The sequence below is a fragment of the Parasteatoda tepidariorum genome, chromosome 2, assembly GCF_043381705.1.
Source record: "Parasteatoda tepidariorum isolate YZ-2023 chromosome 2, CAS_Ptep_4.0, whole genome shotgun sequence".
Lineage (NCBI taxonomy): Eukaryota > Metazoa > Arthropoda > Arachnida > Araneae > Theridiidae > Parasteatoda > Parasteatoda tepidariorum.
Window position 1 is genome coordinate 102,873,051 of NC_092205.1, and position 25,248 is coordinate 102,898,298.

At 28.1% G+C, this 25,248-nt stretch overlaps 1 protein-coding gene across 2 annotated transcripts in view; it reads left to right on the forward strand.

Moving 5' to 3' along the window:
• Positions 1 to 25,248, forward strand: part of LOC107438179 (DNA ligase 1) — a 65,345-nt gene that overhangs the window by 11,218 nt on the left and 28,879 nt on the right. For both annotated transcript variants that reach the window (XM_043049995.2, XM_043049993.2), the window contains exons 8-13: positions 1,589 to 1,649; positions 3,510 to 3,651; positions 10,702 to 10,935; positions 13,503 to 13,619; positions 15,550 to 15,610; positions 21,370 to 21,504. In XM_043049995.2, coding sequence (XP_042905929.1) covers positions 1,589 to 1,649; positions 3,510 to 3,651; positions 10,702 to 10,935; positions 13,503 to 13,619; positions 15,550 to 15,610; positions 21,370 to 21,504 — 750 coding nt within the window. The remainder of the gene's footprint in view (positions 1 to 1,588; positions 1,650 to 3,509; positions 3,652 to 10,701; positions 10,936 to 13,502; positions 13,620 to 15,549; positions 15,611 to 21,369; positions 21,505 to 25,248) is intronic.

Genomic DNA, 25,248 nt, shown 5'->3' on the forward strand with positions numbered 1-25,248 from the left:
TTTTGACATGTTTCGTTTACATAATAGTTAAAATATTCTAATTTTAATAAAAATGGCAATATGTTTGGTTTATTTAAAAATGCTTGTGATTTTTTCTAACTTAATTGAAATCACTCAGGGTTGACATTTTTCTGTAGTTGCACTCGTGGAAACCGGGTAATACAGGTATGACAAAAAAAAAAACTTTTTGCCGCATTTAAAATAGAAACTCAGAAAATGATGGGAAAGTAATTGCTGACATACAACGGATAATGCGTAAGAAAAGCAATTAAATGTTAATCAAGTACCAATACATTTATATATTACCGCCATTCAAAATCAAATATTACATTCTGCAATAGTCTGTACCTAACAAAAGATAAGTTAATGTTTACATTTGAGTCTTGAATCTATCCAGTTATATGACTTCTCATAAGTAGAAAAGATTAAGACTAATCGTATTTACATGATTGGATTGTTGACCGTCGCCATGCAAATCAGGACTTTCAAGAAAAAAAACTTTTTGTGAGTGACTTCATTTAGTTACGTAAAAAGTTCAATGAGAATAAGTTTTTCAATTATGGAATTTAATATAATAAAAACTTAAATCCAGTATTTATAATTATATTACTTTTTCATATAAATATTACACATACTACACTTTTTATATTGAATGTTAAAAAGTATATATATATTTACGAACTGTGAACTGAGAAGTTTGTTACAATTACTAGAAGATTACGTTAATCATTGTTGTAATTTTCAACAATTATTGCTTCAGAAATTTCAGTCTTGTAATTTATAAATTTTTTTTACATTGAATTATTTTATATCACGTTTTTAGAATGACGAAATGAAGTCAAATTTTTTAGTTTACTTAAATGTCATTTAGCAACTATAAACGTTTTTATTGTTTTAGCCAGTTTTTACTGGTTATAACCAGTTTCTGTCTGTAAAAAGCCAATCCTGATATTTTCTGGTATTATCGATGCTATTTTTAATATTATATTGATGCTGCATAATTAAACATTGTTAACAGAGTAAAAATAGTAACATCCATTTTCTGAAACTCAATTTTCTGCTGACATACTATTTTCATCTTATGGAAGAAACTAACTTATGTTCTTTGTGGAATCATAACATATTTTTTTCAAGAGATCAAAATAATTAATTAAAAAATCTTTTTATTTGAATTATTAATTAGTGTCATAACTTATCAATATAACACTAAATGTTATTTATAATATTGCTTTTACAAACTTTTAAATTATAAAAACTTTTAGTGACTGTTGGTTTTATTAACTGAAAATTTAAATTACAAAAAGTCTGCCAACCGTCATAGTAACTGGTACAAATACGCCTGTTACTATGACGGTTGGCAGACGTTTTGCATGACTCTAATATATCTATCCCACTTTTGTATTCATTACCTGTTTAATATAGTTTTTTATTTTATATTTTATTGGTTATGTACTGGATTTTAAAAACAGTGCAAGAGAGTTTTGATTACTCATCCTGACTATTGAATTTTATTTATCATTTTTTAAGATGTTTTAAACCTTAACACATTGTCTTCTCAATTTTTATATATTTATTTTTGTACTTATAGAAAACAACTGTTATCAAGTGAAGATTCTCTGCAAAATGTGAAAGAGTCTTCTTCAAAAAAGGTATATATTTACAGGGTTATCACTTCACAGGGAAAGCCTGGAAAATACAGGGAATTACCCAAAATAGCAGGGAATTTTGTTTTTTAAAAAATGGTAACCACTGAAAATGGGATTTACGGATGATTGTTAGTGTGTCTACCACTACAAAATTTCAATTCCAATTCACCAGTATACAAGACATGCTGACTCGATTCTATAGTGGGGTACCTTTTCAAAGATGAAGGTTGACACTGTCTATAACCTCTATATCCCCACATTGGTGACCCGGATGTGATATGAACATGCGTACCTTGGCGGAATCGCCCATTTCGATCTGAACATGCCTACTTCGATGGATCCTCCATGTCGAGCAGTTGACTTGTGACTGCGACATTGTCCTCTTAGCGCTGTTGCTACTCACTCTCGATCATACACAACTCTGGCCTGTATACACTCTACTGCTGATGGCGACACGAACGACATTGACAATGAACTTAATATCACTGTCTCGATTAGCACTCAGAAGTACGGTGATCTTAATACAGCTCTCCCGGCTTCTCACAAAACATCCATGAATCGACTAGTGGTATCAGTTCTTCGAATTCTATCACAGATGTTATTCTGGTGTGGGAGTACTGTAGTGTGCCTACCACTGCAAAATTCCAATTCACCAGTATATAAGGCATGTTAACTCGATTCTATGGTGGGGTACTTTTTCATAGAACAAGGTTGACATTGTCGATTACTACTATTTCCCCAAAATGATATTAATCTGGTTCATTTATTATAACATTGTTTGTTTTAAGTATATTCAGCTTTTTTCTCTTAATTTTTCCACCAATTATAACTAGTATAGTTACAGCTCATACTAGGGCATGGTGATTGTGTCTTAACATATTGTGTATTAATATGTGCAGGGAATAACTGTTAAAACATCATGTTATTTTAGGGAGTGGCAAAAATTGGTCTCGTTTTCAATTAAATGTTACAAATTTTTTTCTCATTTAAACCACTTTGTGAAATATTGGATTAAAAAAGAAAAATAACTTCTCAGATTTGGAAACATTTAATTTGCACAAATAATACAAATTTATTCGTTTTATTTCCATAAATTATGAGTTTTAGTAGTAATATTCCAGACAAAGCTGAATGGTTTTTGTGTTGTTTTTTTTCTCCACTAACCCAGCCAATTATGTTTTAAAATGTATATTTATAAGAAGTAGTTCTGTGTGTGATTGTCTTCCAAATGTTTCCCTTGAAGAAAAATATTTTGTTAATTTGATTGATAGATACAATAGTTGGTAGAGAAATAAGTTCTAATTAATTTGCTTTTCATTTGAGTATCAACATCTTTTCTAGTATCATTTGAGTATCAACATCTAGATTATAAATATTTTAGTGGTCGATTTCTCAATCAACTTGGTGAGGTGAAATTTTCTTTAAAAAAAAATCTTTCCTTAAAATTTTTTATTATTTTTTTTTACTTATCAAAGTATGAAATTGATTTAAGCAAATATTAAAAAAAAAAAACAACTATAAGAAAAAAACTTAAAGTAATGAGTCAAAATGAAAAATCGCTAAAAGCAGCTGAAGCCAAATTTTGTCTTATGAAAACAATTTAAATTAAAAGTTAGAAACCAAAAACAATCAAAAACGAAATTCTAAAGACATGCTAACATACGTGTTTTTAGAATTTCGTTTTTGCTTGTTTTTGGTTTCTGACCTTTTATTTAAGGTATTTTTTTTTTTACTTATTCCTATTTTGCTTGCTATATTTTAATGTTTCATATTTTTTAATTCCTTTTTATTATTCATATCCAAATTTTAATCATTGTTTACATTATTTGTTAAGAATAATTTTTATTGTCATTTACTCTCTAGATCAAACTTGAAGGTAATTCCCCTGGGAAAACCAATGTGCTCAGCAATTTATCAGATTCTAGAGTTAACTCTCAATCACCTTCTTCGTCAATTTTATGTAATAGAAACTCTAAACTGCCTCCACCGCCTAAAAGAAAAACAGGTAGATACGTTTTTTAGCATTGTTTCTGTAAATACCTTAAATTTGTTCACATGTATAAGTGTAGCCACCAAGTCTCCCAGATTGAAGTTTTGGTATCATATCCCATATATAATAAATATCCTTAATTTCACTTGAAAATAAAATTATTTTAGTGCAAAGCTCCTTGAATAATAATTTATGTTTAATATTTACTATGTTATCTGAAACATTTTATATTACACCCTAGTCCTCCCTTTTTTCAATGCAAAACTGTTGTTGTTGTTGTAGTTCATTTACGTCGCACTAGAGCTGTACAATGGGCTATTGGTGACGATCTGGGAAACATCCCTGAGGATGATCCGAAGACATGCCATCACAATTTTGATCCTCTTCAGAGGGGATGGCTCCCTGCTTCGGTACCCCTTCGGCCTGCACTTGAAGTCGAGCTCTTTACGGTAGAACAGTTTAGCAAGGACCCATACCGCACACCCTTGGTCCCTACGCAGACTGATCCAAGTGGTCACCCACACGCACACTGACCTCAGCCAGTGATGCTTGACTTCGATGATCTGCTGGGAACTGTATCTTAATGATCAGTCCATTGCGGGGCCAATGCAAAATGGATACTCATAAAACAGGGTTCCCACAGTACTTGAAAAACCTTGAAAGTCCTTGAATTTTGTTGAAAAAAATCAGAGCCCTGAAAAGTCCTTGAATTCTGCCATAGGGTACTTGTAAAGTGCTTGATTTGTTAGGAATTAAAATAATACTAATCTTTCTTACAAAAAAGCAGTAAAAAAATAAATAAATTCAAAGGAAAATTATAGAAATTTTGATAGATGCAATTTTTAATGCTTGAAGTGTAAAAGGGTTAAAGAAGATGCAAAAATTTTCTCTCTTAGAGTTTTCGCACCAGGTTATTGTTCTTCTCTCTGATGTTTTGAAGGCAGAAATTTCTAGCAAATTTTATGTTTTGCGGTCATATTTTACAAATGATATATTGTATTTAATTGATTTAGGAATATGTTCAGCGTGTTAACTTCATTATTATGACAGGTTAATATTGTTATCCTATTTGTTCTTTTAATTTATGTACTGATGTTTTGAAGGCTGAAATTTCTAGCAAATTTTACGTTTTGCAGTCATAGTTAACGAATGATATATTGTATTAGGTTGATTTAGAAATATGTTCAATGTGTTAACTTCATTATTACGACGAAAAATAATAAATTTTTTATCATTTATAATCAAATTTTTACATTTAGTTTTTACTGCTAATAAATAAAATTTAGTTCTACAGGTTTCATTGATTATGAATAAACATCGTGATTCACATTAAACTGATTCTTGATTTATGGATCAGAAATTCACATAAAATGTTCTACGAATTGTGGTTTAACTGAAAGTGATCAATGAATCACATATCGAATATTACTTTAAAGTGATTTGCAAATTACTCATCAGGATTCACACATCATGATTTCAATTAAAGTTATTTCTGAATCATATAACGTGATACGTATTTAAGTAATTTCAGAATCATGCCTCACAATTCTCATTCTAGTAGTTTACAAATCACGCATTGCGATTCACAAAAGAGAGATTTAAGAATTACCACTCACAATTCTCATCAAAATGATTTAAGAATCACACATAGCTGTTCTATATTAAGCACATTTTAAACCACAAATTGCAATTTGCATCATAATGATCACTATTCACGTGAAAACTATTGGTTAATCACACAACAGAATTTACATTAAAATGATTTATGTATCACACATTGTGATTTGCATCTTGTTAGTTCGTGCGTTTTGTATCATTTGCTATTCATATTGTTCCAATTTAAAATAAATACACCGCATTTCTATTTAAAAATCGCACATTGTGATATGTAATTTACGCAATCTTCAAGACTTCACCTTTCCTATAATTTTGATTTACGTATAGTATATCTAGATTCGTATAAATGCAATTAAAAAATTACGTTTAGTGAAAATTATGCTTGTTCACAAAATTGTTTTAAAAATCACGCTTCACATTTTATAGATACATTTTAAAGAAAATGAAGCTTGATAAGTCTTAGTTAGGTATCTGTAAAATATTGTTCTATGATAGATTTTATTATGTTCAAAATACATTACTGATATTCTGAAGTAATAAAATAGATAATTTGTTATTAAAATTGAAACAGATGTTAAATGGATATATTTTGATATTTTATCTAATTATATACATTTCCTGTAACCTAAAATTTGATCTAACATATTAAAAAAAAGTATTTATATTTTAATAACCATACACAAACTTTATCAATTCTTTACTATGCTTGTTTAATGTAATATGTATCATTCATTCATTCAATTACATTAATTCTAATGCACATCATTAAATTTTTCGTGAAAAGTTTCACTGATGCTAGTTTTTAAATGTTGGGCTAGTATNTTTTTTTCGTCAACTGAAATTTTCCAAAGTGATTTGAAACAGCAATGTAACTATCAACCATTTGTATTATTAGCTGATAAATTTAATTAAATTTTTTTTGTTGCCAAATAAGCATTGTGCATTAAAAATATTCAATTTCTGCTTCTGTGTAATTGTAAAATCTGGTTGACACGTACTTTAGCATGTAACTGTAATACTGAATAAGTCCTTGAAAAATTTGATATTAGGTCTTTGAAAGTCATTGAAAAGTCCTTGAATTTTTTTTAAAAAAATGAGTGGGAACCCTGTAAAATCTGTAATTTCAGCTTTTTTTTCTCCTTGGACATGAAAAATTGCAAGATTCTCATAAATTTGAATCATATCTGAAAATCTAACTTAATTGTAGTGTTGTGAGTATAATATTGTACTTTAATATAAATTGTAGTGTTGTGGCCACCTTGTTCGTTTTTTTAAAAGCCCTTAAAGGTGCATATATCTATTCGAGGTTTGTAAAAAGTGCTTAATTTTCTATCTTGTTAAAAGAGATTTTTTCTTTGCTTTTCGATTGTCGTTCTAAATAACAAAAAAATTCATAATTTTCCCAATTTTTTCTGCAATATTTATCAAAAACTAGTTATTTTATCATGATTATATAAAGTTTTTGAAGATATTTTTGAATTTTATTGATATAACAAATATCTATATTTAATTAAATAACATAGTATAAATTTCAAGTACCTTAGAATGAGGGAAAAGTAATTTTTTGCACTTTTATTGTTGCTTTGTTCTTTTCTATTTTGTATTATTACTTCTTTTTTTTCCTTTTGTTGCTAATTAATGGTTGCATGCTAAAGATTATCAGTAGCTCTGCTACTCTTTAAGCCAGTGTTTCCCAAAGTGTGGTACACGTACCCCAGGGGTACGGGAACAGTTTAGCAGGGGTACGTGTTCTTATGCGAAATATCTTGCAACAAACGAAAATTTCAAAATTTTTTATTTAAAAATAAAGCTAGCCATGAAAATTTATGATTATGTATTTTTCTATTGACTATTTTTTTTTTTGCAGAGTTAACAGTTAATAATTAGTGGTATCAACAGCCAGTTGTGATTTTTAACTTTATTGCACATTTTTTATAGTAAAAAATACGTTCATTTTTTTATTAGTGGTACACAGCATTACGAAAAATTTAGAAAGGGTACACAAAAGTCATAAGTTTGGGAAACACTGTTTTGCTATTTTTCAGAATTTCATTTCTATTACTAATAATTAAAATAAATCGATTTAAATCTTTTGTAGGAAGTATGTAAATGTTTTTAATTCACTATACTTTTTAAGCAAATTGTTTTTCTTTTTTTGTGTATTTCAATGCTGGGAAGGAATTTTCAGTGGAAAAAAATCTTCCTTAATTCAGTTTCTCTGCAGTTAATGGATAAAATTAATGGTGTTGCTATTAGAATTTGGAACTTTATATTAAAGTTTAAGACTATCCTTTTATATATATATATAAATATATTAATTTGGAATCTAGGTATTAATTTGGATTTTTTTTTAAGTTAAAATTTCAGTATGTGTTTTTCAAATTTTTATTTTCATGTTTTCTGTTCCTATACAGAATTGTCAATCTCTTTAACACAATTCTTAACAGAAAACTGTAAAATGTGGATTAACTGCTGCCAGACTGTTCTGAAAGAATAAAATGAATGTATTGCATATAGATATTGAAAAATAAAATAAATTTGTAGTATAGACTTAATTTCTTAAATACCTTGAACTTTTTTTTTTAATTCAGGGAAAAAGTTATATCTCTTAATGGATGAAAAAAAATCACTTAGATCGTTTAGTTCTAAACTAGTGTTAACTTTAATTTGGCAACAAAATAATCAATTAAATCTATCTTTGTTATACCAAGAGATTATTACATAACTACGAAGTATCCTGTATTTTACAACTACCTCCTGTTTACCTGTATATTCTCAAATTTCTCCGTATTTGTTGATAAAATTTGTGAAAAAATTGAGCTAAAATATCCGCTGATTTCAAAAATACTTCTCGTATTCCTCAACACATAGTACTATTGCCCCACTGCAGTATATTGAGTGTTAATAGTTTAAGTAAAAATATCCTCAGTGGTAGACGAATTATGAACAAGTCCCCTTGCCTTCATACTAACCATGGGAGTTTTTCATGGTTTCCATCTCCATGTAACTCAAATGCAGGTTAGTTTCTTCAAAAAGTCCTCCACGAAGACAAATTTCTTCTAATACTTGATCCAGGAGTTCCTTTGTCTTCTGGATATGGTTCAAAGTTAAAAAGCTGCAGAGTATTAGTAGTCGTAAACCCAAAAAATTGGTTCGTCTGTTCAACAACGGTTATAAAATAAATTAGTTATATAATGGTTTATAAAAATCTCTTTTAGATTGATTCATATACATATTTTTTTAATTTTCTAAATATAAGTGCCTACATTATTTCCAATTTTGAGACTTACATGATTATGCCTGATGTAAAATGTTGGCAGGCATGCTATTATTCTAAAACATTTTTGTTTTTTATTTTTGTGAACTGAATCAGAAATTATATTTTCCAGCTTCTAGTAATTTCTCTTTATAACTGCAAAGTTTGGTGTGAGTTGATTCTTACGCACATCATTTACAGTATGTCAGGTTGAATCCTCAGTGTTGGGCTGTCTTATAACTCATATTTTCACAGATATGTTATTCACAAATATTTTTGATTAGTAGTTAATTAGACTGTATCAGTTATTTCTGATGAGTTTTGAAGAATTTTACTTTTTTGAAGTGAAGCTTTAGAATATATTTAGAATTATTTTATTCAAAATATATATGATGCTTTTTAATCAAAATTTTTATATCATACTAGCTGAATATCCCATTCTCAGTGCAGGTTGGAAAAAAAAATTAAAATTCAATAAATCAGTACTGAACAACAAATCTTGCACAAGATTCAGACATATAACAGCACAAGTTAAAATAATTCCAATTTTTTTTTATTTTATTTAGTATTATTTTTCATTATTGCTAGAGACCAGCTTATAATGGTTTAAATTAACCTCAAGTAAACAATTAAACAAAAGTAAACAAAACACCTCTAATTTAAAACTGCACAGTATTAATCAGTTTTAATTGGTATTAAATATACTAATTTTATCTACATTAATATGTTTGTTACCATGATATCAAAAGTACCTATTACCAAAATTATTAAGCACCATTGATGTCACTAATACTATGGCTTTTTTTATGTTCCTTCTAAATGAATTAGTTTTATTTCTCCAATAAGTTTTGCTTTTTAGTACTTAGTTTCTAGTATTATTTTAATTAGTTTCTGTTACCAAAATTAATAAAACGTCATTGGTGCCCAAAATGGTATCACGATTTTCAACTTTTCTTCTCAATGAATTAGTACCATTTCTCCATTCATTTTTCTACATAATACATAGTTTATTTTTTTTATTTCAGTTATAATAACTATTACCAAAATTAAATAAGCATCATATGTGTCAATAACAGTATGGCAATTTACTGCACTTGTACTAAATGAAATAGTATCATTTTTCCATTATGATTTCCCTTTAGTACTTAGTTAATTTTTTTATTCCAATTAGTACCTTTTACTAAAATTATTCAAGTATAATTGACATCTATAATAGCATTGCAATTTTTGACCTATCTGCTAAGCGGTTTAGTACTATTTCTTCATTTTAATTTTGCTTTTCAAAAACTGTTGATTTTAAATTATTCATTTTTATAGAAATATATTTTAAAAGCTTAATTTAAAAAAAAAAGAAACAGGTTGTATCATATTATTTCAGAAATGCTAATTTGGTGATGTAGCTTACCTATGCTACCATGCTCACATTGATAAACTGTTGATAAATAATTAAATATATATGAACATCCAATAAACTTCTTTGTTTTGATTAATGAGAGCTGTCGGAGCTAATAGAGTCAAGTGGACTGTTACGTTTGGTAATTTTTTATTGAATGAGAAAAGAATGTTAGAAAGCTACGCTTGGCGCATTACAATCTCGCCAATGAGGGCGCGGACAAGAGCTATAAGCAAGAAAACATCACTGACGCTATCTTTGAAATCATCTGCATTTTCTTTTATATCAGTGTCGCTGTAACTACCGAAAGAAAAAAGATCGACCGCAAAATCACACGAAAGTGAACTCTTTAAAAAAAAAAAAGGGATTACATATGCGTGTTTTCTTTTTAAGATTCTGCTCTTGTAATAATCATATTAAAAAATATCGGATTTTAAAGACTATTTATATCAATAGCAATAACTGCCAAAAAAAATTAATAAAAAATAGAATGAATATTCTTGCAGAAATTTTTTTTTTTTTACTTCGTTATTCTCAAATGAAAATAGAAAAATTACAATATTTAAAATTTGCTTTGCTTGACCTATAAAGTCAGTTGCAGGTTCCGCAACTAATAACACTAAATAAGAATAGCAAATTTTTAAGTTTTTTTTTTCAATTGTTTTGGTATGTGCCTTCTAGTTTTGTGCATTTTTTTATAGTGTTCATGAATGCTGATTTAATGATTATCTACTTATTTTTAGCATCGTGTAAAGAACGGATATTCATCTAGTTATATAATTGTTTATTTTTTCTTTAGCACGCAAATCTATGAAAGCTTCAAATGCTATTGAAACGAGTTTTGAAGAAGATTCAACGAAGCAATTTCCAAGCATCGAAACATATGAAGAAGAGGTGGTTAAAAAAGATTCTTCAACTAAAGATGAAAATAAGACTTCAAAAATTAAATCTGATGATATTGAAGAAAGTAAAGAAGAATCTTCGGAGAAAATTACTTCTTCCAAGAAACCTCAAGCAATTCACCCTTTTTTTGGTATTGTATTTTGAATGGTTATTCTGCTATTAATTTTTATTTTGCTGTACATGCATGATAATTTTGTACTAGTTCTTTTAGCTTATAGGCCGTAGGTATGTTAGTGGAAATTTCATAAGCAATCAGTATCACAATCTTCACAAATTGAAATTACTTTGTGACATAATCAAAGATTTATTGTAATTATTACAGGGTTCCCATGGTCCTTAAAAACTGCTTAATTTTTACTTTCGAAAATAAGGGCCCTTAAAAGTACTTAATTTTAGTTCAAAGTTTTTAAAATTCCTCAATTTTTCAGCATCACTGTGATTGATAGGAACAATTTTTCAGCTCAATTTTTTAAACTAAATTGTTGTTTTTTTATCACTTAGATTTAGACCAGGCATCAAGGGTAAAGCATTTTAGGGAAACAAAAATTAATGTGTGGGGGGCTACAGGCAAGGGGAAGAAAGTGTGTCCTTTCATTAATATATTGGTTCTTTCATTGATATATTCTGCTCTTTGCCTAGAATGATGTTCTATGAGGAGAGTGAAGCATTCTAAAGGGAAAGACTAATGTCGACAAGGGGAATACAGCACATGGAAGAGATATTGCTTTGGGAGGCGGGGGGGCAATTTTTAGGTTCCTAAGTAGAAGACCCGCACTAACCTTCAAAATTAACAGAATTTAAGAAATTCACTTCTACTGGTAACACATCTGATTGTAGGGATTAAATAAAATGCTAAGAAACGAAGTATCAGAAAAATTTTTGAACTAGAATCCATAATGAAAACTATTTCCTGAAATCTTGAAGAATTAAATGAATTTGTATAATATTTCAATGTGTAATAAGTAAACGTAAATTTATAGAAAGCATAGCATTTTTTAAAATTCATTATTGTACTAAAAAAATAAACAGATCTATTGGAAACAAGGTTTAAAAAATCTCAGCCCACCTAGGTTTTTCATCAAAAACCTGGGGTTTATTGGTTTTTTGATGAAAACCTCAAGTTTTTTTCTTTCTTCAAAAATACTTTAAAAAAAATTTTCCTAAGTACTAAATAAAAAAAAACATGGATTTTCTTCAACAAGAAAGTTAAGTATTTAGTAACTATTTATAATTTGTTTTGCTGTAATGTAAAATTTTTGTTTAAAGTTTTAGATTGTTCCGCTATTATTTTTATTTCCTAAGGATAAGCAGATTGTTACATAAAATGTAAATCTACTCAACTGAAAGATCCTTAGATTTTAATAATAATTTCATTAAGTTAACATTGCAACTTAATATGCTGTTTTTAATTTTTGTTCAATTTTTGGTTGTTTTAAAATTAGTTCATGTTTTTCGCCAGAATGTTTAGTAACATTATGTAGAAGTTAATTCCTAATAACTGGTTTGATTGGAAATAGTTTTGTTGAAGTTCATCATAAAAGTAAATATAACACATTTGCTGGTCTAATAGCGAAAAATATAAAAACTTGTTGAAGTAATTTTTTTTACTGTTTTAGTCAAACTTCTTTATTTACTCTTTTTTTAATATACATGAAAAAAATTACAAATTTTAAATTCTGCACTTAATTTTACAATTCAATTTCAATGAAATCATTAAAAGTGGAATGCAGTTTAGTTTTATAGGTTAACTTTTACAATCTGAATGACGTTAACTTTAAACAATCCTTAATTTTTCAAAAAAGTACTTAATTTTTTCAAAAAAAGAAGGTGCCTAATTTTTGCTTTATTGAAAGAGTGGGAACCCTTTATTATGTTTCATTCAACGTGTAATCTATGTTAAATTTGCCTTTGTAAAGTAAATGAAAATAATACTCAGAAAAGTATATACATATTCCTTTTCACTTCAAATTGAATCATAGGGCTTCTATCATGGCTTTCCATCTCACTCTGATATTTTGCCTCTCTTCATGTCCTTCCTATTGTTTTCAATTTGCTTACAATCATTCTGCGCCAAGTATTTTTTGGTCTTCTTTTTCTATTGCTCTGAACGTTCCAAACAAAAATTTGTTCAAAGTTAAATTTTTTAGATTTACATAGAACATGACCAATTCATTTCCATTTTTTAATTTCCAATTGATTACTGTTTTGCTTTTCTAAGGATTTCCACATTACAAATTTTTTGGAACCACTGCATACATAAGATTCATCTTAAACTCTTGTTAATGAATTCTTGAAGTCTTTCCATGTTAACAAGCATTCATACTTTGCCTTTTTCAAATGGCGCTGTGCCGTACCCCTCTTTTTTTTCTTATTGATACTTGATTTTGAGTGTGAACCGTATTATTAATTTGTTTTCAGTAACTTGTTTTTATGTTAGTGAAATTTTTTTTTTTACTTTTAAATATAATCATGTCAATTTTAGATTTATCTAGATAACGTTCACTTTATTTGTTTTTTTCTTATTATTAAGTTACATAAATAGATATAAAAATTATCTGAATCAAAAATAATAATAAAAAAATCTGAAGAAAAAATAATACGAAGAAAATTTCGCAATAAATTCTTTCTTTTCTTTTTTTTTTTACATCTTACTTGTAAGTGAGAAATAGACATTTTATTTATTGTTTATCTAAATAGCCAAGAAAGAGTCTCCTGTAAAATCAAAAAATGTATCTGAGAGTGAAAAAGAGGAAGAGAAGAATAGCTCATCGGATGGGGAATCTGAGTCCAAGAAAAACAACAAGAATCCTGATGGTAAGTAAAAATGATAAAACTTCTTACTTAGTTACATCATAAGAAATTTGTATTAAAATTTTGATTGTTTAAATAAGGAAATGTTTGTCATTCTGGTGTCATTCCAGATTTTATATGAAAAATGAAAATTCTTAACCCTTTTATCAATCAGACTACTGTGCTTTCACCTGCTTTTTTCTGTAGCAGATTTGTTTCGCACTTGCCATTTGAAGATTGGCATGAAGAAATGTTTCTCTTAAATTTATCCATATTTTATTTAAAACCATCATAGTTAGATTACCATACCTGCCAAGTCTCCTGTTTTTTAACAAAGACTCCGGTATTTTACGACCATTTCCTCTTTACCTGTATATTTTCAAATTTCTCCGTATTTGAAAAAAAGAAAGAAATTGATGACAAAATATCCACTGATGGCAAAAATACTTCTCGTATTCCTCAACAGATGGTGCTATTGCCACTACTGCAATGTGTTGAGTGTTAATTGTTTAAGTCAAGCCGAGATGGCTCAGGGGATAGGGCGTTCGTCTGAGGTGAAACCAGGTTCGCATTCCAGCTACCACGGGTCGATCAAATTTCGCATTCGGCTTGCAACAACCACAGGGCTGAAGTGAAATATCCTCAGTGGTAGATGATTCACGGGCTAGAACCCTTATCGTCAGGCTAATCGTGTGAGATTTTCATGGTTTTTGTCTCCGTGTAGCTCAAATACGGTTTAGTTTCATAAAAAAAGTCCTCCTCAAGGCAATTTTATCCTAATACTTGATCCAGGAATTCCCTTGTCTTCTAGATTGGGTTCAAAATTATAAGACTACGGAGTTGAACTTCAGTAGTTGTAGACCCAAAATTGGGTAGGTTGGTAAGAGCTCCGTTATTTGATTTCTCAATGTTGGCAAGTACGAATTATAATTTCTAATTGGATTAATTTGTTCAAGATCTCTTACCCCCCCCCCCACAAAGTAAACTTTGAAGGGTCCCCATTATAAGTAGTGATTATGAGACAGACTGATTTATAGTCTGACTGGCAGAATAAGTGTAGATCAATCTGGTCACTAAATGCATGATGTTTAATTAAAGCAGTTTTAAATATTTGTTTGATTCCTAAATTCAAGTAATACTCATTGATTAATCAAGTAATACTCTTTAATCAAGCTAAGAAGCAAGAATTACTGTGGGGAGAGTTGATACTTACAATGTCAACCATCATTTATAAAAAGGTACCGCATCATAGAATCGAGTTAACGAGTCTTATATACTAGTGAATTGGAATTACATTTTTGTAGTGGTAGATACACTACAGTACTCCCCCACCAGAATTATATCTGTGATAGAATTTGATGAGCGGATACCACTAGTTGATTCATGGCTGTTTTGTGAGAAGCCGGGAGAGCTGTATTAAGATCACCGTACTTTTGAGTGCTGATCGTGAGAGCTGTATTAAGTTTACAGTTGTGGTCGCTCCTTTGTTGCATTTAGCAGTCGAGGGAATAATTTGTACGTTAAGCGTGATTGAGACTGAGTAGCAACAGGGTGAGGGGTTGGATAATGTCGCAGTCACAAGTAACAAGTCATCTGTTTAATGTGAACCATCCATCAAAGTAGGCGTGTTTATATCGAAGTGGAAGTTTCTGTTAAAGTAGGCATGTTCGCATCACATCCGAAGGTCACCAATGTGGGGAGAGTTGATATTGACGATGTCAACCGTCATCTATGAAAAGGTATCCCAACATAGAATCGAGTTAACATGTCTTATATACTAGTGAATTAGCATTGTATTTTTATAGTGGTAGAAACACTACAATTACTTAGCTAAGTACATTAATGGATGGTGAATTAGCTTAAAACAATCTTAGTATATTTACCTGTGTTTTTTCATGAGTCTCAAATAAGTTAACATTTAACTTATTTTTAAATTTTTTTTTTTCAATTTTAGATTCAGAAAAGGTTGATGAATCGTCAAATGAAAAAGCTAAAAAGAAAACTGTAAATTCTAGGTGAATACTTTTTTTAGCAAAAAAAAACTTGTTAAGTTTATTTAAAAATTTATTTTTTTAGATGTAANAGTTGATACTTACAATGTCAACCATCATTTATAAAAAGGTACCGCATCATAGAATCGAGTTAACGAGTCTTATATACTAGTGAATTGGAATTACATTTTTGTAGTGGTAGATACACTACAGTACTCCCCCACCAGAATTATATCTGTGATAGAATTCGATGAACGGATACCACTAGTTGATTCATGGCTGTTTTGTGAGAAGCCGGGAGAGCTGTATTAAAATCACCGTACTTTTGAGTGCTGATCGTGAGAGCTGTATTAAGTTCACAGTTGTGGTCGCTCCTTTGTTGCATTTAGCAGTCGAGGGAATAATTTGTACGTTGTGCGTGATTGAGAATGAGTAGCAACAGGGTGAGGGGTTGGATAATGTCGCAGTCACAAGTAGCAAGTCATCTGTTTAATGTGAACCATCCATCAAAGTAGGTGTGTTTATATCGAAGTGGAAGTTTCTGTTAAAGTAGGCATGTTCGCATCACATCCGAAGGTCACCAATGTGGGGAGAGTTGATATTGACGATGTCAACCTTCATCTATGAAAAGGTATCCCAACATAGAATCAAGTTAACATGTGTTATATACTAGTGAATTAGCATTGTATTTTTATAGTGGTAGAAACACTACAATTACTTAGCTAAGTACATTAATAGATGGTGAATTAGCTTAAAACAATCTTAGTATATTTACCTGTGTTTTTTTCATGAGTCTCAAATAAGTTAACATTTAACTTATTTTTAAATTTTTTTTTCAATTTTAGATTCAGAAAAGGTTGATGAATCGCCAAATGAAAAAGCTAAAAAGAAAACTGTAAATTCTAGGTGAATACTTTTTTTAGAAAAAAAAACTTGTTATGTTTATTTAAAAATTTATTTTTTTAGATGTAATCATAAATATTTTTTTTTTTTGTAATTTGTATTATATCCATTGATATTATATAAAGGTCCACAGTGTGCAAAATAAAAAAAAAGATGTCTCCCTAAATAATTTTGTTTTTAATAGTCAAAAATTTTTACTAAATAAGTGACAATCTTTACTAATTTTTAATCTTCTTGCTTTAGATATATTTTCATAAAGAGGCGACAAAAAATTTTAATAAATGTCCTTAAAAAATATTTTTAAAAAAAGCTGTAAAGCGAAATAAGGAGAAGGTATAATCTCGTCATCAGCTCACACGATTATATCCACAAAAAAGAGTGTTTTCTAATATTGTATTGATATAGCCAAAGCAAAATATATCAATACAGTAGTAGGAAAAGCACCAAAAAAATTTAAACAAAAGTAAAACATACTAAGCAAAAAATACTATATACAACTTAGCAAGCACAAATTAAAAATTTGTGAAAAATACAGAATAAAATAGAAAATTTAACATATAAAGAGAGTAGCTAACTCTAATGTCTTTCTACTTGCCTGCATCTTATTAAAATGATTTAAAATATTGTCATAACAAGTTTGCCAGATTACAAAATATGAAAATAAAGGCATTCTTATTTTCTATTTTTTGCTTAATATGTTTTATTTTGTTTTATTTTAGTTTCAATGTCTTTGGTGCTTCTCCCTGAATCGTATAGAAAGATAAATTCATATTTTGAAATGTATATTAATTAAGATATATTTTGCTTTGGCCATATCAATGCAATAGTAGAAAGAACTCTTTCTTACAAATATAATTTGACGTCTTATATTATATTTGTGTTGTTTTTGAACTTAATTAATATTTTCAGAAACATTTTATTTATTGAGATTTTTTTCTTCTCTTTAAAATTATCTATTTTTTTTATATTTTTGACTTATTTCATGTGTTTTATGAACTTATGAGTAGTAAGTAATACTTATTATTTTTTTAAAAATTTTCTTTGCTAATCTCTCTTTTATTCTTTACTGTCTCTTTATTGTGTTATATACGTAATATAGTCATGAGCATGGGTGCAAGTCTTCTGTCCCCAGGACGGATTACCGTCTTTCGAAAATGTCCGCGGCCGGAAGCAAGACTGACTATTTAGCAAGCAAGAATACGGAAGCAAGAATACTTTTTAGGTCTACATTATTGGTCTACTTTCTTATGTCCTGTTGTTATTTTATCAAAAGACAGATGAATAGGTATTTTTTGTACAGTATTTAAACTTGATGTATTATGGTAAAGCTTTCTTAGATAGTTTGCATATGTTGAGGGAGTATTGTGTATGTTAGGTATTTCAGTCAAAAAATTTTCAGTCTTGGCCTTTTTTCCAAATTGCACCCATGGTCATGAGATTATTTCCTTTGATGTAGTAATTTTATGGTTTAAAAAAAAACTTTGTTGGAACTTATAGTTTTTTTGCTGTAATATTAAATTAAGATGAAATTATTGCTTAAATAAGGACTTAGACAACTATAGGTAAGTATTTTTAATATTTTTCAAGGTTTTCAGATGGTTAACCGCTTACCAATTTTTTTGGAGAAAAAAAATCCAAAAAAGTCATTATATTTTTAATTTCATTAATAAATACAATGGACTACAACAAAACATAATACACAAATTTTTAGTTGGAATTTTAATTTCGTTTTTATGTGTAAAAAATATTTTAATTTACAATAGGTTTTCTATCCCAAGTTATCTAGGGCAAAAGAAAAAAGTTAAATGTCAGTCTTCGTATATGTTCACATCTTCATAATTTCGAAAATCATCCATTTTCGTATGTGAACGCCATTTTTTTTAAACTTCTTTTTATGCAAATTCAGCAACCATCATGTACACGATTGCATGAAACACGTGTGCAATACCACAGTCCAAGAGCAAAATTCCTGAACAAAACTTGGCAAAATTCTATTCACAGCAGATTTTTTTCCTTTACTTCCGGCCAAGTGAAAACGTGATAAGACAAAACGTACTGACAAATTCTGCAACGCCTAAGTTTTCTCGGGATAATAAATATTTGCAATATATACATACTCTAGTTAACTCGGGATGATCAGGGAAGCGGTTAACGGTAAACAAACTTCAGTCTTAAAATCTTTAAAATGTAGAGAATTATTTTGACTCAAAAGTTTGATTTATATGTATAATGTCTGGATATAAAACATTGTATTATGCGGACAGATAACACTAATTTTGTGTTATTATTGATGTATGTTAACTTTATATTTTTCATGATTTTAGGGTTTTATTCATGTTTTTTGCCCACTGATATTAACAGGGATGAGATTTTTCCGCTTTTTAGCGGATTTCCGCTTTTTTCACTTAACTCTTGAATTTCAGTTTTTCTATCAAAATTTCAGATTTTCTAAAAATTTCACTTTTTTTTATAAGTATTCCGCTTTTTCTGAAAATTCACCGATTTTCAAAGAGAAACAGAAAATTACAGAAACTACATAGCTACCAATCCTTTCTCATTTTTACTTATTTTAGCTATTTTCTCCCCTTTTTCACGCAGCAGATAAAATTTTCCGAATTTTTTACCCGCCCTCCAGATAGATCCGATTTTCGTAGTTCAAACGATGCTGCTTCTGACAAGCCTTTTAGAAGTCCCGAGCCTGGAATCTGCAAATATCTCGATTCTTATTCACACGATTTTAATATCAAACATAGCTTTTCATATTTGTATTTGCGCGTTTTAAAAATTCGATATCCCAGTTTGTACTTTCTCATTATCAAAATCGCATATCTTGTTTCATATTCATGTGATTTCAAAATCCATAATTGTTATTCATATTCATGCAATTTTAAGACCAACTATCGTGATTCTTGTAAGAAGTAAATTTTTTATTTAATTAGTTACTATAAAGGTGACTGTTTTTTTTTCTCACGACGATTATTAGCATATGTAAGTTTTACCACATCAGAGAAACTGGAAGGGAATATATATTTAAAACTTAGATTCTGTGCTTGCAAAGAAGAAAAAATAGGATTTGTCACAAGATGTTTGAAGATGAACTAACGTCTAAATATAGCAAACATAAAAGATATAGCAAACAAAAGCAATCACTAAAAAAAGTATTTAATTTAATTTTTTTTTTTTTTTGGAAAAAGAGTTAATTAACTCATCATCAAAATTTTATTTATAATTGCTGTTATTTATGCTATAAAATGCAAAATTCTTATCAAATAAAAAACAATTATCTAAACAGTTGCTGATTGTCATGTAATTTTTCAAACTAAAATAGCAATTTTTGTATGTTAAAGAGTTACTATATATTTCTACTTCACTGTTATTGATGTGTTTCAGAGGGCTCTAGTTAGATTAGACTATAATATAAACATAATAATTCGGTCCATTGTTAAAAGTTTTTTTTCCAATATAATTTAAAAAGTAATATTACCGATATATTTGCTATAAATCACATAACAGTATTTATTAAAAGAAATGAAATATTAATGTATATTCTCAGTAGTTTTAATTTGCTAAACCAGGTAGTTTTTCAAGTAATAATTGTCTCTTATGTGAACTGAGGAAAAATATAATTTCTAGCTTTATTTTTTCAATTGGTAATTTTTATTTTCACTAAATGTTAAGTATCAATGTAATCATTTATATAATAATAGATTAGTGCACAATTGTATGTCAACACATTATTTATTACCTTAAACTGTCTGGAATTTATTATTATAGGGATGCGCTTGCGTAAAATTTAGCTTTTTTGCCTTTTTGCTAATCTCATCCCTGTATTAAGACATCGTTCTCAATTGATTTATTGTGTTTTTCCTACAATTCATGCTGAGGGTATTTTTTTCTCTGTAGCAGGGTTTGTTGATTTAAATCAGCTTGATTTAGATCACGATTTAAATCAGCTTGATTTAGATCACGATTTAAATCATATGATTTTCAAAAAAAATCGCGGATTTAAATCAAACGATTTTTTAAAAAAATCATGGATTTAAATCAAATGATTTTTAAAAAACATCATGGATTTAGATCAAAGGATTTTTTTATATATATTGATTTACAAAGTTAAAATACAGTGAATTGATACTTTTATTATTTCTTTTCTTAGTTTTAAGATTTATTTTAAATAAATTGCTGCATTAATTAATTTCAGTTTACAAAATTACTTTCCTTCTTAGTGTATGTTAAATTCCAACACGTTTGAAATTACATTTTTAAAAATCTTTTGATTCTTGAGATTGAAAGTAGAGATTAAAGTAATCTCGTTATGAATTTGTAATAACATTTATGACAGTAATAACATTTAATACTGTCTTAACATTTATTGCTGACTTACATAGCTGTAGAAAGTAATTAATAAACATGAATTTTTATCACAACAAAAATACAAATGCTAATTAAATTTCTACCTTTTGATTGAAAAAGCATAGAGTTAAAATCTGCAGTATATTTTATTGGTGGAAAAAGTATATTTCTAATGCTTGAGGTTAAATTTAAACGAATTCTCTATTTCAACCACTCTTTAAATTTCAATCATACATTTGTTTCAAAATGTTTGCTATGCATTCAAGGCTATGTATTATAATGAAAAATTGTTTTAGGTAGTTAGAGCTTCTGTAAATGTTGTTGTAATATAGTTTTAATATTAATTTAATTTTGATTAAACAATTTTTTTAATAATAAATCAAAGTGTATTTGAATTTTAAAAAAAAATCCTATTTAAATCAAAAAAATCATGAACCCTGCTCTGTAGGAACCCTCTTATTAAGTTATTTCGAAGTAACATTTTTTAATTTTCTTATTTAGTAATGTTTTGTACATTTCTTGAATAGTTCCTCTGGAGTTCATTATGACCCTTCAAAAAGTAAATATCATCCCATTGAAGATGCTTGTTGGAAACGTAATGAAAAAGTTCCCTATCTTGCACTGGCTAAGACATTGGAATTTATTGAAAACACAAGTGCTAGGTAAGCATTTCATGTTAGAGTTTTCAATTAATTTTAATGAACACAGCACGATGCGTTTATCTTATCAGGGGTCTGTTTAGAAGGAAATTTTTCTTTTAAACGGACCCTTCACAAATTTGTTTATCTTCATTATTGTTTTGCTAATCGACTAAACCCTTCCCAGGGGGGAATACAAGAAATATGGATGAAAACGAATTAAGTTTTGTCTTCGGCAGACGCTTCTTCCATTATTCGCCTGAAATTAATATTCTGCGTTCAGCAGTATAGGCTAAATACCAAATTTTTGTATGTTGCACCTCTAATTTAGAAGCAGCGATTGCTGTTTATTTTTGAAAATTTGATTTCTTTTAAATTATAATTTTACAGTGCTGAGCGTAATCTTGTATCTATTTACAATTTAAAAACTCCTAGTTTTTTGCAATAACCGGACCCTATTTGAACAAATTCATAAAAGCAGGACAATGGTTGAAAGAATGTGACTTAACGTTTATTTTATATTCACAAATTGTGAGTAATTTTTTCACAATTTTACAAAAACAAGACCTTTTACAAAATGTCTGGACAGACCCCTGTTTATGTACCTTGGAAATAATTTAAAAAGGGTTCCACCGATTCGGGAAAAACTTGGAGTTGTCAGGAATTTTGATTTCAAGAGAAGAAAGAAAAGTCAGTAAATAGTGCAATACTTGGTCAAAACCTGGAAAATAAACAGTTTTAAAATTCACTGTAACATTAAGTGACCAATGAAGGTAAAAATAAATATATCTAGCTTCTGTAATTTTTATTAAAAAATTGGGTGCAACAGTTACATTGTTCTTAGATTTATTAGAATTAGAATTGCAAAATTCTGAAAAATTCTGTGTCAAAAAATTTCTCATTTAAAATTCTTTCTTAAATATTACCATACTTGCATTTTAATAATATAATGCTTTTTGCAGTAAAATTTATTATCTATCTGCCTTAAAAAACTAAATTGACTATCTGCCTTAGAGATTAGATGGTTTTGGCTAGTCGTTATTGGCATAATAATTTTTTGATAAATAATCTTGTCTCAATTTTTTGTAAATATATTATTTATACAAAATGTGTATTATATTGCTTATGACTCATAATTATATTGTTAAAGTGTTATGAAAAGAGTAGAAAGTAAAATATCTGTCTTTACGCTTACAGAATTTTGATCCTTTCAGCAATTTTATTTTTAATTACTGCTTTTAAAATTTATGTAGGCTATGTAGGAAAGTAGATATTTTTTATGATTTAAATTAATATTCGTGGAAATTCTATTATTTTCCTTACAATTTTCTGAAAATTTTGGCTGCTGTCCCTGCCTTTAGCATTTAAGAACTTAGGTATGCATACCAATACCTTATAAAGACTTTATTAGTTTGAATATTATTTGAATTTTTAAATTTTTTGGTGCAAAATATTTCTTATCAATATTTTATATATTTGTTTATCTTAAAATCTATGTGTTCATCTAAAATCTTCATCTAGTGAAATTTTGTTTTTACAAGATGCATAATTTGACATATTTTTTCTCAAAAAGTAAGCCTCATGACTTATTGTTGATAATTCATACATTAAGATCATGCATTTAAGTATACAAATCAATGACCAGAAAAAGAAAAATATTATTAAAAAATATTTAGTGACACTTTTAAATGGTAATTGCGCGGGAAAATGTAATTACTATCCCTTCATGAATCAATTATTAATAAGTAAGTGAAGGAAAACATTATAAATAATATTTAATTGAAAATTTTATTAATATTTTTTTTAATGGATTATGTCTAGAATTTTGAAGTAATAGAACTATTAAAAAGTTTTACTTTTTCATTGTAAAAGCATTTTTGCATCACTTATATTTAAATTTCAGGATCTGTTTTTTTCTTAACCACAACATTTGCTTTATAATAATTTTGAAACACAATAGATATTGTTTGTTTTGCGTTTTAAAATATAGTTTGTGTATTTTTTTTAAATTGTTTATTATTTAAAAATAGATAGAAATTTGGTTTTGTGGCATTTTTTAAATGACATTTCTTGTGACCAATAAAACTTTTCATCCAAACAACCCATAAAATTTCATTCTTATTCTTTATCTACTTTTTATCAGTTATATTTACACAATTTAACTGAAATTTAGAAATTAAGAATTAAAACTGAAATTGCAAATTTCCGTACTAACATCAAGATTGTTATTCTTTTTAAAGTAACTAGATCCTTATTTATGACTCTCATTTTTTTATATGGAAGGTTGAAAAAAAATTAAAATTTCAAAATTTATACACTAATGCTGTTAATATACTATTACCTTTATACTATAACTAACTATAATTTTACCTTTTTGCACTAGTATTTTAAAATATTTAAATTAGGTGACGTAAGCACTAATTTATTAAAAATATATGATGCAGTATTACTACTTAACAATCAAAAATCATCAATAATGTGAGGAAATATTACGATACAAAAATTTTAAATTTCAAAGTGGCAACTTTTGATCTCATTGCAAAGGTGTCAGTGGAGTGGAAAAGGTTCAAATCTTAATTAGTGTAACAAAAAGAACACAAAAATGTCAAGTAAACTTCTTCAATTTTTAAAAAATAAATAAAAATTCAGTTTTTTTAGCTATTACAACACAAAACAGAAAGTATTCATAACTATCTAAATTGTAAGTAGTTTATTTTAACTTGATAACATTGGATTATATTTTAATTTGATATTATCTCAATATTGAAAGCAGTCATAGGCTTTAAAATTAAGTTTTATTTTTTATGTTTACTAACAACATTATTGACCAAGTAACTAAATATGTAATAACATAACCAAATGAACCAAACAAATTAAAAGTTTTTTGATAGTAAACTAATAATATGCCCTTGGGTAATTACAACCCTTTTTTTAAATGCATTTAAGGATAAGAGGCAGTAATTACAAACAAACGAAAATAAATAATAAAATTTCGGCAAAAAGACAAGAAAAATATTTTATTTCTGTAATTGAATTATCCATAATTTATAAAAGGTAACTTATTACATTCTGTACAAATCAAAATTTTTTCACTTGCTTGCAAATTCTTAGATGAAAATAAAGGGGGACAGTAATTCCATTCAATAAAGTAACAGATTTTTAAAGGTAAAATTAAGGTTATTTATTCCCCCCCCCCCCAGGAAAAAAATAGTACTGCAATTAAACTTTGTTCTGAAGAGAAGAATGTTCTTTGTTACCTGGAACTTATATTTTATTCAACTAGACCTATCTATAGTGTTATTAGCACTTTTCGTACATGTAACAGTAGTAAAGTACTAAAGTAGGGGATACACAAAACAAAGTGATGTGTAGAACAAATATAAAAAAATTTCTAAGAATATTGATTATAAATATTCAAGTAGACTGTCCTACTATATCAGAATCTGTGTGCATTTTTCTTTGTAACATCTTCATAATGTAGTAAATTACAAAAAATAAATATTCAGAAATGTGTGTTAGGGACACAGGACAGTAATGACATTTTACCACATTTTATTTTTATGAGTGCAAAATATTTCAGATGTATATTACTTTTTCTACTCCTTGTATTTTGAGCAAAACTTATCATTAAATAATGAAAATGAATATTTTAATGAGAAGTTTTGCTTAAGGATTTAAAAGCAAACATATTGAGAAAATAACCTATGTATATGTATAACCTATGTATATGACAGCAAAAATGTGATCTGGAGTTTTGTTGAAATCTTT